Source organism: Lathyrus oleraceus, chromosome 2, assembly GCF_024323335.1.
Source record: "Lathyrus oleraceus cultivar Zhongwan6 chromosome 2, CAAS_Psat_ZW6_1.0, whole genome shotgun sequence".
In the NCBI taxonomy this organism is placed as follows: Eukaryota; Viridiplantae; Streptophyta; class Magnoliopsida; order Fabales; family Fabaceae; genus Lathyrus; species Lathyrus oleraceus.
The window spans coordinates 112,958,335-112,973,331 of record NC_066580.1 but is presented as its reverse complement, the minus strand read 5'-3'; the positions used below and the strand labels follow the sequence as shown (position 1 = coordinate 112,973,331).

The 14,997-nt window shown below is 32.4% G+C and overlaps 1 protein-coding gene and 1 pseudogene across 1 annotated transcript; both read right to left on the bottom strand.

Moving 5' to 3' along the window:
• Positions 1-2,975: 2,975 nt before the first annotated feature.
• Positions 2,976-5,904, bottom strand: LOC127122142 (uncharacterized; annotated as a pseudogene).
• Positions 5,905-6,195: 291 nt separating this feature from the next.
• On the bottom strand, positions 6,196-9,188 carry LOC127122141 (uncharacterized). Its single transcript, XM_051052528.1, has 6 exons — positions 9,101-9,188; positions 8,758-8,811; positions 8,584-8,679; positions 7,542-8,440; positions 7,262-7,445; positions 6,196-7,151 (listed from the first exon to the last, which is right to left on the bottom strand). Exons 1-6 carry the CDS (start codon positions 9,186-9,188, stop codon positions 6,196-6,198), a joined length of 2,277 nt encoding a protein of 758 aa, XP_050908485.1.
• Positions 9,189-14,997: the final 5,809 nt, after the last annotated feature.

Sequence of the window (14,997 nt, the reverse complement as noted above, 5' to 3'; positions counted from 1 at the left end):
TCGCTAGCACATCGCTAAGCGAGCCTGGAGCGAGCCCTCGCTAAGCCTTCGTTAGGCGAAGCAGGGGCGAACAGGACAGTGGCTGTTTTGTTCCTTTGTTGTTCTGCCTTATGTTTATCTGGTCAATATTCATTATAATTCTGCATTATTTGGCCTGACTTAATGTTTGTTGTGTTGTGGTGCAATTTCCAATTGTACTTTATCTCGATGCTCTAACCCGTGTGCTGAATGGTGTAAAGGCTTACATATTCCCGAGGAAACGGCCGGCCAGGTATTCCACCTCATGTGTGGGATACCCTTATGGAGATGGATTCTGAATTACTTAATTTTAATGTGGAGATGCATCCTAAATTACCTAGCTGATTTTAATGTATTGATTTCATCAATTTTAATGTGGACCTAATTACCTAGTCGATTACGGCTCTCTAATTAATTGTAAAACTTTGCCTTTAAATAAGTGATCTTGGACCTCTCTTTGTTACCCTATGATTATTACGGTATTATGGTCATGTCCCGCGAATGTGGGGATGCACTTAGCAAAGACCCTTCGGTTAAATCATCATAGTCCCTCGAATGTTGCCTTTGTCCCTCGATGACCCTTCGGTATAGCCTACGGTTAAATGATGATTGTCCCTTCGAATGCTAAGGTATCCTCACAACTGTTGCCTTCAATGACCAATCAATGACCCTTCGATGACCCTTCTACATCCAAAGGATAAAACTACTTACTTCTCAATAGTAAAGACAGTTTTACCCTCATAAGGATAGGAAATGCCCATAAAGACCTTGGGTAGGTATAACTCTTAATTGCTTACTCATAATTTAAAAATACTCTTCACACCTCACACTTTTCAAAACATCTTTTAGAAAATCACCACTTGGTATACATTCATACTAGAATCGTTACCGGGTTATATTTTTCTAAACAACTTTCAAAACTAAACGAGATAACCACTTTGTATACATTCACACAAGAATCATTACAAAGTTAAAGTCTCTTTTCAAAACACTTTCTAAACAATGCACAACCACTTTTTCAGACAAACATAAGTGATCAAGTAATTAAGAGCCCATGGATAACCATGGATACAAAGGGTGCTAACACCTTCCCTTTGTATAATGTACCTCCCGAACCCAAAATCTAATTAAGGTCTTTCCTGTTCTTTTCCACCTTTCCTTATTGGATAAAAGAAAAGTCGGTGGCGACTCTTGCTATCCGCGACATTGCGATTAAAAGCAAAACACCCCAAGTCAGTTCACCGTATGACAGTTGGGAATGGAGTAGTGGGTGAAAAACTGGTCAGCTTGAAAAATCCAATCAAGTGGGTTATTTCCATCAAATGGTGACAGACGTAATTTTGGGGGTTTGATTGTAGGTTCTTGGTTATTGTTTGAGCCACTATTGGAATGTCGGTTGTTACCAGGGGTAGGGGTAGATATTTGTGAGTGAAGGGTTTGAATTGAGGTGAGATAACTTTCATGGCGGTGGTCTTGTTGTTCACGAAAAGATGTAAAAGCTGCTGCTAAATTGTTGACAGATTCCTGCAATTGCTGCAGTGATGGTGGTTCAGGTGGTTGTTGTCGGGGAGGCATGATGTAAGCAAATGAGAGCACCAAATTGTTAGAAAAACAGTACCAGAATTAAATTTCCCTGTATAGGGAAAAGGCTTAAGGTGAGAGAGAGATAATATTAGAATAAGAATATTATACTTTTCTGTCCTTTTTCATTTATCTGTCATTCCCTTTATAGAGTAGGGATCCACAATTACATTCTAGAAGAAGGATCTAGAGACACTTGTCCTTATCCTTCAAAAATAAAACAAAATTCTAAATTATTGTTTGTTCTTATCCTTTTGCAGGACAGCTGTTGACAGCTTACAGTACCAAAATCCAGCTCAATACTAGTACTATTGGATGCTTAATCAGGAATTCTTCAAATGATAAACCTAATGGGCTTTTGTATATTCCTTTGTGACTTACGAACAGGCCCATGTTGTGTTGTTTTAGTAAGCCCAGTTAGATTTTCCTTTGGCTTTGTAACAGGTTTCGAATACATTGGTCATCATTGAAGTTATTTCAATAAAAAAAAACTACTTTGGACATCTTGGAGAAGAATATAGTTGGATTAATTTATTCAATGTCATTTAATGGTGGTAGGAAAATAATAAGGAAGGTTGTGGTTAAAAAAAGACGAATCCATTAAATAAATGAATTGGTTTTATAAAGAATGAAAAAAGAATCAAGATGGTAATTTGATTTTTGTGTGGAGAGGTCAAAGTTAGATATAAACCAAAGAAATAAGAATAATAAATGGTTTCGTGAAGAGAGGTATAGTCCAATAAGGTGTAATAAAATAATGCACTTAGTGATTCAAAGATATTATTACATTTATTCAATAAAATAACAACTTTTCCTAAAAAAAATCTTGAAGAAACGCTTCAGTTTTAATGGCTATTAGACAATCATCACATCAAAAGTAAGAGTAAGGTAGATATACATATTCAAATTTTGTATTATTATTAAAAGATATGAAGGGCACAATAGCAAGCAAATCATCCAATCAAAAAATATGTGTAGAATGAACAATCCAAGTAATTGTACATTATTATGTATTATAGTAAACAATTTAGTTGCAATTGGACAACAACACGATTTTTAATGAATAAAATAGGTAGCAAAAAGTAAATTTAGCTAATCAAAAGAAGTTGTTGCAATCAACTAATTTAGTTCGAAAAGTATTATTTAGACAACAAATAACCTTATTATGAAGACTAGCGTTCAGACGGGCACGACCCGTGTCCGTCTGCCCGCTTTTTTTAATGCGCACAGCAGAGAAAAATAAATATTTCTTTTTCTTTTTATGAGGTTTTTACTACAGGTCGCATTAAAGTACAATATTATTACATTTTGAAAATGGTAAATAAAGATATTCAAAATTATATCGAAGCATGCAGAGTAATATTGATACCGTGCAATCAATGACGTTCTTTAAGAGGAATGCCGAACATGAAATCTCTATTCGAAGTATTTTCTTTTTCTCTGCAATTGTTTTCCGTAGTAAAGAAAAAATGTAAGACTCTTAAATTAGAATTTTTTTAGAGAAAAAGATAGTAAAATTAATAGTAAGTTGTGTAATATAGCTTTTGCTTACCTTATAAAGATTCGAATCAATTCTTCGTACATCCCTTTATCAATGCGCTCTTGAGATTTAAAAAACTACAAATACATGACGAAATGTCATATTATAAAAGAAATACATTCAGAACATATGACTCGTTTGAATATAATATGGTTTATTGCGACACAAATAATACCTGGAGAATGGAGATACTTTGTTTTAGTCTAGATTTGGTAGAACAACAGTTATGACTTGTTTCTGAATTACCTGGATTTCTGTTAAATAAGGAAAACAATGGACTTAGTAAATATATATGGTTTTATTTACATAAACCACAAATAGCAGTTAAATTCATGCATTCAAAAATAAAAAACCTCTCCATCCTTTGAGATATTATTTCTCTTTTCACCATTTTCCAAAGTTGTGTTTTATCTGTTATCACTGTGGAGCTCCAACCGATGGAGTAAATTTTCAAACGTTTGACCTGTTTCAATGAGGATGATAAAAATGTTACTGAAAGAGTGATGAAATTGCAAGAATTTTTTTTATACGTATTACGGAAAAGATAAATACACCTTATTGTCGAGTTTGTCGATGGATGAAATGCTTTGTTCATCCTTCCATGTGTTCCATTTATCTTCAAAGTCTGTTATCTAAAATTTATTGCATAAGAATAGTGAGAATAATTATCACCCCATTTATATCTAACATAAAAGCATAAAATAAATGATTAAGTATAACTTACTTTCATGTTGAAGCAAGTTTCAACATTCTTTCGTCTCAACTCCTTACATAATTGAAAGATTTCATCGTGTTCTAGTTTGGCTGTATATTAAAGCAAAAGAAAATTATATTTAGTTATTATATATCTATGATATAAATAATACAATATAAACCTGGTATGTCGTGTAACCAAAATGGGAATCAACGTGTGAGAAATTTTTTCAATGTACTTAATAAATACCTGCGGGTGCGATAAAAGAATTTGTTTGTAGACTACATTTTTTGTGTAGTCACCATCTTCTCCTTTCAATTTTCCTTCCCTGGTTAAAACTCTTGTTGTAGTCTGTGAAACACCCCTGGATAAAGCCACATATAACTGTCCATGACTAAAAACATGTCGTGGAAGATATATTCCAACATTTGGAATGGTTTGTCCTTGTGATTTATTTATTGTAATTGCAAAACTTAGCCGCACAGGAAACTGCTTTCTACTAAGGACAAAAGGCAGACCATCACTTGCAGATGTTTTTATTTTAATTCTAGGCAAAAAAGCACGTTTTCCTGCGTTGCTTCCTGTTAGGATTTCCACATCCAACATATTCATAAATAAACCACGACATAATAACCGGGTCCCATTACACAATCCATATCTAGGATCTAGATTTCGTAATAACATTAATGGTGCACCCTTTTTTATCTTTAGAATATGTGGTGGCAAACTACCTTGTGCAATTGAGTTTAAGAATTCTTGCTGGTATAAATTATGATTATCTCCTTCAACCTCGTCAAACGATAACAAATTATGTTCTTCTCCCGGAAACTGATCGATAATCATATCATTCAATTTCTGGACATCATCATTTGTTGGTGTCAAAATAGCTCTTTGTACCATATATGGGGCATCCCAACCATGCAATTCTAAATTAGGAAAAATATGTTGGATAAGTACCTATATGGAATGTTCACCTTCCCATGGGATTGCAATATGTAAAGGTAACCTCACCATGTCATCTGGTTTGGTAGGTTCAAAACCATCACCAATGCGAATAAGAAATTCTGCAAACTCTTGATCATGCAATGATCGCATATTTTGACGCAAACGCAAAATCTTGGTATGATTCCATAAATGAGACTGAACAATACACGCTGAAATCATTTGTGCCTTAGTACCTTTTCTTACAACGTGAAGAACTTGACGAAAATCCCCCCCCCCCCCCCCCCATGATCAGAACTTTTCCACCAAATGGAGCATTGTTGCTACAAATGTCTTGTAATGATCGATCCAAGGCTTCCAAACAATTTTTGTTTGTCATTGGTGCTTCATCCCAAATGATTATGGCAGCAACTCTAATGAGATTCACAAGATCCTTTTGCTTTTCAATACCACAAATGGAACTCGGTTGAATATCAATAGGGATCTTAAATCGAGAGTGTGCAGTCCTACCACCGGGTAACAATGTTGCAGCTATACCAGATGATGCAGTTGCTAAGACAATTTCTCCTCTACTTCTTAAACTTGCCATTAATGTTCTATACAGGAATGTTTTACCTGTTCCACCTGGACCATCAACAAAAAATACCCCACTGTGTTTTTGAACAATTACATTCATAATGGTGTTGAATGCAATCATTTGATCATTATTTAACTTAGCAATAGATTCAATATCTTCATTGGGGATATCGATCGCTAACTCCTCTTGTATGATACTTGGAACTGCACCTCTGTCTATTGTATTAGGGGGTAAAGATGGGAGATCATAATCATCAATCTTTTTACCGTGAAGGTTTAAGAGTTCATTCAAGTCCTTCAACAACATATTAGTTAAGTCTGATTCCACAACATTGTTAGCTGTTTGATAATCCTCTACCATATGTGTAAAAAACTCATTCCAAAGGCCTCTAACATCAGTAGGTTCACAAAATATTAAAATCGTCACGAATAACCTTCGTAAAGCATATGGCATTCGGAGACTCGTAGCCTCAACCAAACAATCACGAATACTATGATCAGTATCTAGAAATCCCCTATCCTCGGCTGATTTTTTGAATGTACTGAAAGTCATGCCGTTATTTGTAAGAAGATATTCCCAACTGGTTGGACCTGTGACATGCGATAACAATAGTCGCAAGTAAAACTTATCTCCCTCCAAAGGTGATACCGTATAGATTCTCCCGATAACTTTTCTTGTTGATCGCCTACGATGCCATTCCATACCCCGCTTGTTCCAACAATAATGCTATGGAATCTCTCTATACAGATACTTTCTTGCTTGTGGATCTCGTAGATTCAATGCAAAGAATTGTGTGAGCATTGTTTTGGAGTTGCGTTCATTATTTAACACATCTGCAATTTGCTAATGATCATAAAAGCGCACTTGATGGCGGTTCGGCAAGTGGATATGCAATCTTTCAACCGAAGGATATAATCGGTAAAGAGTGAATCGAAATATTTTCCATAATGCCTCGGGAGCACAAAACCATCTTGCATCAACATATTGTTGAACTTCATCCATGTATGATCCTTTATGAACCTCCATAGCCACACGATCAGGGCCCTTGTACACATATTTGTATAGATACTTGATACTTTTAATGCTACTGCAAATCTCTACATTGATGTGACAATCATACTTTAACAGTAACCAAGGGTTATAAGGAACCACCCATCTATTATCGACAGACCTATCTCTACCTAACGATACAGACTCATCAAACCTTCTCCTATACTCGGGATATGAGTCAGTGCCTTGACGTGTTTCATCCAAGAATTGTTTGGGATACCTTTTTTTTTTACAATGTCCGTCTTTCATACATGGAGACTTTCGGTTGATTATGCCGCAAGGTCCGTGGATCATATGTCTTACAACAGCTTCATGCAACTGTGGTTCACATTCTAATTTAGGTATTTCTGCTCTTACCATACTATCATAATCTTTTGGGTCACGCAACTTATCGTTACTTTCTAAGACCAACAACATATGCACATGCGGCAGTCCTTGCTTTTGAAACTCAGTGACATACATGTAGCTTTTAACTTTACCCAAGACTCCTTTATTAATAACATCATCCTTCAATTTCTCAAATTTCGAACGAAATATTCTTGTTAGCAAATCTGGACGATCTTGTGGTGTTTGAAAAGGCAAAAGTTCTGATGTTATCTCACTCCAAGAAGGATTGCATGTCATTGTTAGAAAAATATCTGGTTTACCGCCATTAAGAACAATAGCCATGCCATCTTCATAACATTGTGTCATGTCTCGACGACCGCCAATAAATGATGATGGCAATATTGTTCTTTTTCCAATGTTCTCTATGATGATTCATGAAATGCATTAGTATTAGAATATATGAATTATTAGCATTAGAAGTACAACTAATTATTAATCTAAAACTATATATTTATGCTATATGAATTTGTACCTGTATTAGTTTCACCAACATGCAAAGCATCATGTAAACCTTGGTACAATTCAGAACGTATATCACATTGGTGCTCTTTAACCCACCTTAATCTCCCTGATTCAATTTTGACATAATTGTCTACAACATATTGTTGCAACAGTCGACCCGTATTTAACAACATTGGTTGATCATTTGGGCGAATCTACAGTTGATTGAAAAAAATGTCGGTGTTAAATGTAAAGTTTTTTAAACAACACTTAGCTAAGTAGATTATCTACTAAAATTAATCCAAATTTACCTGAAGCATGTAACTGTAATATGCTCGACATGACACTCTTCGTCCATTGCAATTTGTTGTGTTGATGTCCCAACCATGCATCCCAAATGGAAACAATATAAGGTATTGTAAAGGATCATAATATCCCTTTGTCTCTTGAACTTTCTTGAGATTTCCATCACAACGGATGACATTAATATCCCTTCCATAATCCATAGAATCTGCATCACATCCAACAATAATTGCCGCAACTTGTTCAGCAGTTGGAAGATTGTATTGATGGTGATTACTTGGACGCTCCTTAAGTATGAGGCTACATTCACTGATATTTGGAAGTATTGAAAGTTGCTTGAACCTAATTACAAAAGGATTAAACTGATGGAGCATTTTCTGTAATTTGTGAACTACATTTTGGTGCAGCTGTGGATTTTCCTGCATTCTATTATGTAGCTCATTATCGGTGTCGTAGATGTATAGCTGTAAGAAACGCGGCCTGACACCCTCATTCGGATAGAAACCTCCTATGTCATGGTAAAAAGCACCTTGAGCACGAAATGTGTATATACCACGACCAGATGCAAGAATATTCTCATCAACATGAACACCAATTGAAGTGAATGAAAGCACATGGTTATAACTTCGAATATGTTGCCTAAAATGTTTTCCTTCAGCTGAACCATCCAAAAATAATTGTTGCAATTCTATAGGAGCATCAACTCGTGAGAATGATACCTTTCCACCATTACAACACGTGTCACGTGATTCATGATGAAACAATCTTGCATTGCAGTGTGTACAGGTAAATGGATGAGGCAACCGGGATTTTGCCATCATCATATTATTTTTGAAATTTCGAGCAATATTGTGCTTTGCTCGAAAAGCATGTCCCGATTCCACAGGCAGGAGTTTGATATTGATTACTAAATATTATCTAAAAACTAAAATACAAATAAAAAATATATGCAAGATGCTTCAATTAATATTTTAATATTGCATGATTTTAAATTTTATGTCACATGAGCAAATGCTACATTTATTTGAAGCGAAATTTTTACGAACATACCTTGAGGACGACGTGATAATGCACCATTTTCTCTGGCGTCCATGTTAACATATGATATTACTGCATCCTCCAAAGCTTCATCAACATCCATATCATCTGATACAAAAATAATAATTAATATATATACATTTGTAAAAATTAATACTCGCATACTTAGAACTATATCATTTATACCTGTATCGGATTGACTCGTGTTGTTTCGTTGATTAGGTGATGTGCAATTACGATCTGCGGGTTTAAATACATAAAATAAGATATGACGAAAGCGAACAAAATTATGAAATGTAATATAATATAATATATATATATATATATATATATATATATATATATATATATATATATATATATATATATATATATATATATATATATATATATATATATATATATATATATATATATATATATATATATATATATATATATATATATATATATATATATATATATATATATATATATATATATATATATATATATATATATATATATATATATATTGATAATCACCAACCAAGTGCAACATCATTAACATGTGTAATTCTACTTGGGTCGGCTTCACTGTCATGAGTTCCTTGAAAGTGTGATCTTGGAAAAGTCATATTTGTAAAATTTTGAAATGAACCTCTCGACTGACTGTTTATAGGGCGAGATGTTTGAGCTTGTTTCTCTTGCTCTTTTCGCCGCCTATAATTTTGACGTCGTCTCGACAAATTGTTTTCTCTCTGCTCGTTGCTTATATTTTGTCTCCTCTTCCTTTCATTTTCGGACCTTCTTGACCTCTGTTGTTGACTTGATATTTGACGGGTATTATTTTCCATTTTATTAATGTAATTGTCAGCTGGAAACTATATCGAATCCTCTACAAAAACATAAAATTAAAATATAAAAAATTATGAAAATTAAAAAAATAAGCATGAATAACATATAACCATTATATTATTCTATATACTATTTTATTAAGTTATATCATTATATTATGCTTATAAAAAATTACATAAGCATATAATCAAATTATTAATAAACATAAACATAACTTGATATGGTATTCTATATACTATTTTCATAACTGGATATGGTATTCTATATACTATTAGCGCAGTAAAAAATAGTATATAGAATAATATATGCTTATATGAAAATAACTTGATATAATCATTATACTATGCTTATAAAAAATGCTTATATGCTTAATAAAAATTATGAAAATTAAAAAAATAAGCATAAATAACTTGATATATTATTCACTTGATATATTTTCATACTATATACTAATTTAACTTGATATATTTTCATTCTATATACTAATTTAACTTGATAAATAATTTATCTTAAAATTAAAATTAAAAAAAAATGGTATTCTATAAGAGAGAACAAAGTCAAAATGCAATGCAAAGAAAACGGGAGTGATACTTTTCTTCTCTCTAACACTTTCTATTCCCTTACGTTTTAAAATTTCTTTTTATCTCTTTTTGTTACTTTTCTAGAAACTTTAAATTATTTCAGTAACTTCAATTAAGTCATGCATCTTTTGATTACTGTACTTTTCAAAACGTTACCCTTCGGAAATCGAAGAAAGTGGCTTGAAAATTAAGACTATTATTAAATAAATTTACTTTTTTGGTACATTATTTAATAAAATATTAGTTATGTGTAAATCTTTCAAAACCATTTCATTGAAATTTATTCAATGTATATCCAAAAAATGAGTTTTAAATTGTATATTTCAAATAAAAGGAGGGATATACAGACTACAAAGGTAAATCAATAAAGTTATTTCAAATTTTATCCTTTAATTTAATATATTTTCCGTGTGTTTTAGTTTTTACAAATAAAAAATTATATTTTAAAAAGTTGCTTTTATAAAAATGATTTTGAAATATTAAAAGCTTTTCTAAATTTATTATTTATAAATTTAATAATTACTGAAATAATTCCAGTGTTGCTTTCGAGTAAAGAAGTCATAGATAGAAGTTAGAATTTCACGTACCTTCAAGAAGTTTCTGGCAAGGCAGTTCAATCGTGAAGGTTGACCGTTGGATGTATCAGCGGTGATATCGGAAGTTCAACGGTGCTTTTGGTTGTTGCTGTAACCGGAGGAAATGAAAAAAAATGAAAATCGTGAATGTTCGTAGGATCGTTGTTGGTGGTGGTTCACGTGAGAGATGAAGGTTTATGTTATGGTGAAAGATAAATATGGTTGGTAATTGTTTTTGTAGCAGCCAATAATAAGAACATTGATATTGAGAAGTTAAGGAAATATTTTGGTATGTCAGAGAAACTCCCATTTAAAATTAAACTGTCATTTCGTATATGTCAATTACCGTAGAAATTTGCCCATAATGGTAGTACACAAAAGATGCAAATTGCTATTGCAATAGAGAAAGAAATTAGAAATTGCTATGTAATTATACGAATTCATGGCAATTTTTTTGCTATAAATAAGATGAAAAAAAAATCACCCATAACTTGAAGCAGTTTTTTTGTGAAAAACTAAATTCCATTATTTAAAGTATAAGGAAATTGTTACTAAATTCCATTATTGGTGTAACCGTTTCTTCTCATCCTAATTCTAGAGTGTGGGTAGTTATTGTTGTTGTGGTTTTTTAGTAAATATAAATTATATAAAGGGCAAACTTGGAAGAAAAATAAGCCACACCAAAATCCCTTATCCCCTTTATAGATAGTAATAGATGTAGAAAAAAAATAAAGGGATATTTTAGTATTTTTCAGATACAAATATTTTTATATTATAGATTTAAAACTATAATATTGAAATAAGGGTCAGATTGGTCCATCAGACTGTACGTTCCATTAGATAATGGGACGACCTCATTTTTGGCAGCCCATGAAGTAATTGGGTTGGTCCACTTCATATCATTTATATGTTTTGGCCTACCGGTTGCGGATCCTTTCATCTTCATTCACAGGAAACATCCCACTGTTGGCTGCGGGAGCCACGTCCATCAAAGCTTGATCAAAGAAACTTTTGTGAACGAAGACAGAAGTAGTCCATAATATGCAGGATCCACCAAATCGACCAAAACAATCCTTACGTGATGTAGGTACAGTAAAGTTCGAAGTGATCCTTATGCTGAAAACCTTAACGAATGAGCTAAAAAGCAAAGACAACATGGACTTCGGAATCAAAACGAAACGCTCCAAAGAAAGAACAATAGGAAAAACAAAAACACTCTCTTCGCAGATAGGCTACAACAAAAAGGCAACAAAGCACTTCAAAAGTACTTTATACTCTACTCAAGCACCTATGATTGTATGATACACAAACCGCTACCATCGAATGAGATCTCCTCAAAAATAGTTCAGGAGCACTTAAGTACTCTAGAGAAGAAGGAAAGTCGTTGCTAGCTAACAAGTACATGCGTGTCAGTCGTTCCTAGCTTCACAATGTAACTGCCAAGGTAGGCATTTAATGCGTCCATTCCTAAGACTAGTAACATCTCATCCGGGATTTCCACGACCAGAATACCATGGTCTGTCAATAATACATGTTACAAACCCATGTCTAGCAAATCACAAACAAGGGAATAAGGGAAAACTGTTATGGGTCGTCCGCTATGCCCACAAAGCAATGGTCCAATTATAAGGCAGTATATTACCACGCGAGGAACAAGTACTCCCTCTTTTCTCTGCGTCATAGAATACCATTCACAAAGATGCCATGTTAATCTTTCCAAATCAATCTAACGGTTGACTGCATCTCACGCCATTTCACACGTGTGTTGTTGCCAACTATTCCTTCTATTTAAAGGGAAAAATGTGTCACTACACACATATTCAAATCTTTTACTATGTAAACTTCATTTCTCGCTCTTTTACTGAATGCAACATTTAAGTGCTAACCTTACAGGTCAGTCATCTATACACTACATGGGAACATTTTAAACCATTGTTACAGACCATGAATCTGGCTTCTCCGATATTCATCTAGTTCAAGAGCATAACACTTTGTATTATTCAAAAAAACAATTAGAGTGTGTTTGGATGAGACATTTTAATGAGGGAATATAATGTTTTGAGAAATTTTAAAATGATTTGAGCAAAATTCATTGTTGGGATAAAAATATAAAAAAAATTGTTAAAATGATGAAAATTTATAAAGTATTTTTTCCAAGTTAAATTTAATAATTTTGAAATGACAAATAAAATCATAGAATTTGAAATTTATCTCATATTATATATAAGATGAATGTCAAATTGGATATTATTATTATTTCAAATATTGCAACTTAGTCTCCATATTTTTCAAAATTTACAAATCGACCCTTAAAAGTTTTTCAAAAATTTCAAATTTTATAAAATGGTCTTTTAAATTTTTTTAAATTGCAACTTGGTCCCTATTTTTCAAATTTTAAATCAGGTCTAAAATTTTTAAAATTGATTAAAATGATTCCAAAGATTTCACAATTAAATTTTTAATACTCTATTCAAACAAAAGAATGTAAAAATGAATGACTTTCAATTGAATCATTTAAATTGCTTAGAATTTTAAAAAAAAATTGTAATTAACTCATCCAAACATATTTGTTAGTGTGTTTAGATGAGACATTTTAATGAGGGAATGTAATATTTTGAAAGAATTTAAAAAGACTTGGAAAAAATTCATCGTTTTGATAAAATATTGGAAGAATTTGTAAGTTTATGCACGATCTCTAAGACGGGAGGTGAATTAGATTTATTGGATTTTTCTCGATTTGAAGTGTTAGCGCAGGTTTTGTTATTTTTCAGATTTGATATAAAAGTAAATATGCTGAAAAATAAATGCATTAAGAAAAAAAACACAACGACATATCCTGGTTCCCCTCACATTCCGAGAGTACTCCAGTTCACTCACTCTCTGTGAGAGATTTTCCACTATGTCATATATTTTTACAAGTCTTCCACCAATACATATAGTTTTGTGTCTAAGAGTTTCTATTTTGAAAATTGAAACCACAAGTATATATACATGATATATACCCTTCTGAAAGGGTGTATGTTTATTAAATATTGTCATGTTTGATGTGTGAAAGTTGCAAAATGTTAGAATCATATTTTTAATGAAAATTTGAAAATTTTGAGTGTGTAACTGATTATCAGAAAAGCCATAACCGGTTACACCTGATACTTTTATAAAAACTAAGGTATTTTTATGTTTTGAGTAATCGGTGCAAATTATGGTGGTTTTAAAGTGTTGTTACGGGAGTTTCAAATGCCACAACTTACCAAAAACGTAATGTTTGAAACAACCTTTTGAAAAACTATTTTTACGATTATGTAATCGGTTAACCAATTGATGTAACCGGTTAAACCTGCTATGAAAGTAAAAAATATTTAAAAATTAAGTTTCAAACAAGTTTCCACATGATGTAAAAATGAATGCATCCACAAGATGAAATGATTATGATAATTCTGAGCAATTAAGATATATATACTTGAATTGTAAAGAATATTCAACCATTTTGATTCTTCTGTTGACTTTCCAAAACTTATGATCATTTGAATTGGATTGCCCTAGTCTTCATGCTTTGACTTCTTTTTGTTGATGTATTTGTCTTCATCAAAACTATAATCAGGGACAAGAAGAACTCTTCTACACATTCTCTCCATTTTTATGATAACAAAACATCCTTTAAAATTTTACTTGTTCATGAATGAGTTGCTTCAATGTGTGATTTTTTGAAATATTGAGTAGCAACTAGAATCTCCCCCTATCTTGTATATCTCCCTATTGCTTTTGCATATCAACACTTTCTCCCCTTAAAATATTATGAACAAGAACAAATGCAATACCTACTATTTTTACCCCTTTTGACATCATAAAAAATAAGACAAAGTAGAATAAATTACAAAGTGATAACATAGGAATAATATATTATTATAATTGAAAATTAATAGCACAAAATTAGACACTTATCTCCTTCATAAGATTTTGATGTCAAAATTGATATCAATGTTGGTGCATATTAAAAACATCTTTTGAATCTTTTACATATATTTCCTGCTTCTCCAATCTTTTAAGTTCTATTTCATACTCTTGAAGTTTTCCGAACAAGGAGGCAGACGTCATGGTAGAAAGACTCTTCTTTTCTGATATCGTCATCACCTTTGGTTGTCATTCTCTGGTTAAAGATCTAAGCACTTTAAGATTTAATTCATCGTTAATAAAAGTCTTACTGAGAGCAATCGGGTGATTGGTTAAGTGAACAAATCTCTTTTGTAGAGCAAGGATTAATTTTCTAGGGTGCATTATGAATAACTCGTACTCTTGACTCAACGTATTCAATCTTGATCTCTTTAATTAAGTGGTTCCTTTATGAGTTTCCACCAATGTATCTCATATTTGTTTTGTCTTTGTACATTAAGAGACACGAAAGAATTCATCCATGCTAAGTGTACTTTAAAGTATGT

Excerpts from the sequence above, each read along its gene's own strand:
- LOC127122141 (XM_051052528.1), bottom strand. The coding sequence starts at position 9,188 with ATGACTTTTCCAAGATCACACTTTCAAGGAACTCATGACAGTGAAGCC. Across the intron at positions 7,446-7,541 it reads ATTACAGTTACATGCTTCAG|ATTCGCCCAAATGATCAACC; the intron begins GTAAATTTGGAT and ends AATCAACTGTAG. Across the intron at positions 7,152-7,261 it reads TGTTGGTGAAACTAATACAG|AGAACATTGGAAAAAGAACA; the intron begins GTACAAATTCAT and ends GAATCATCATAG.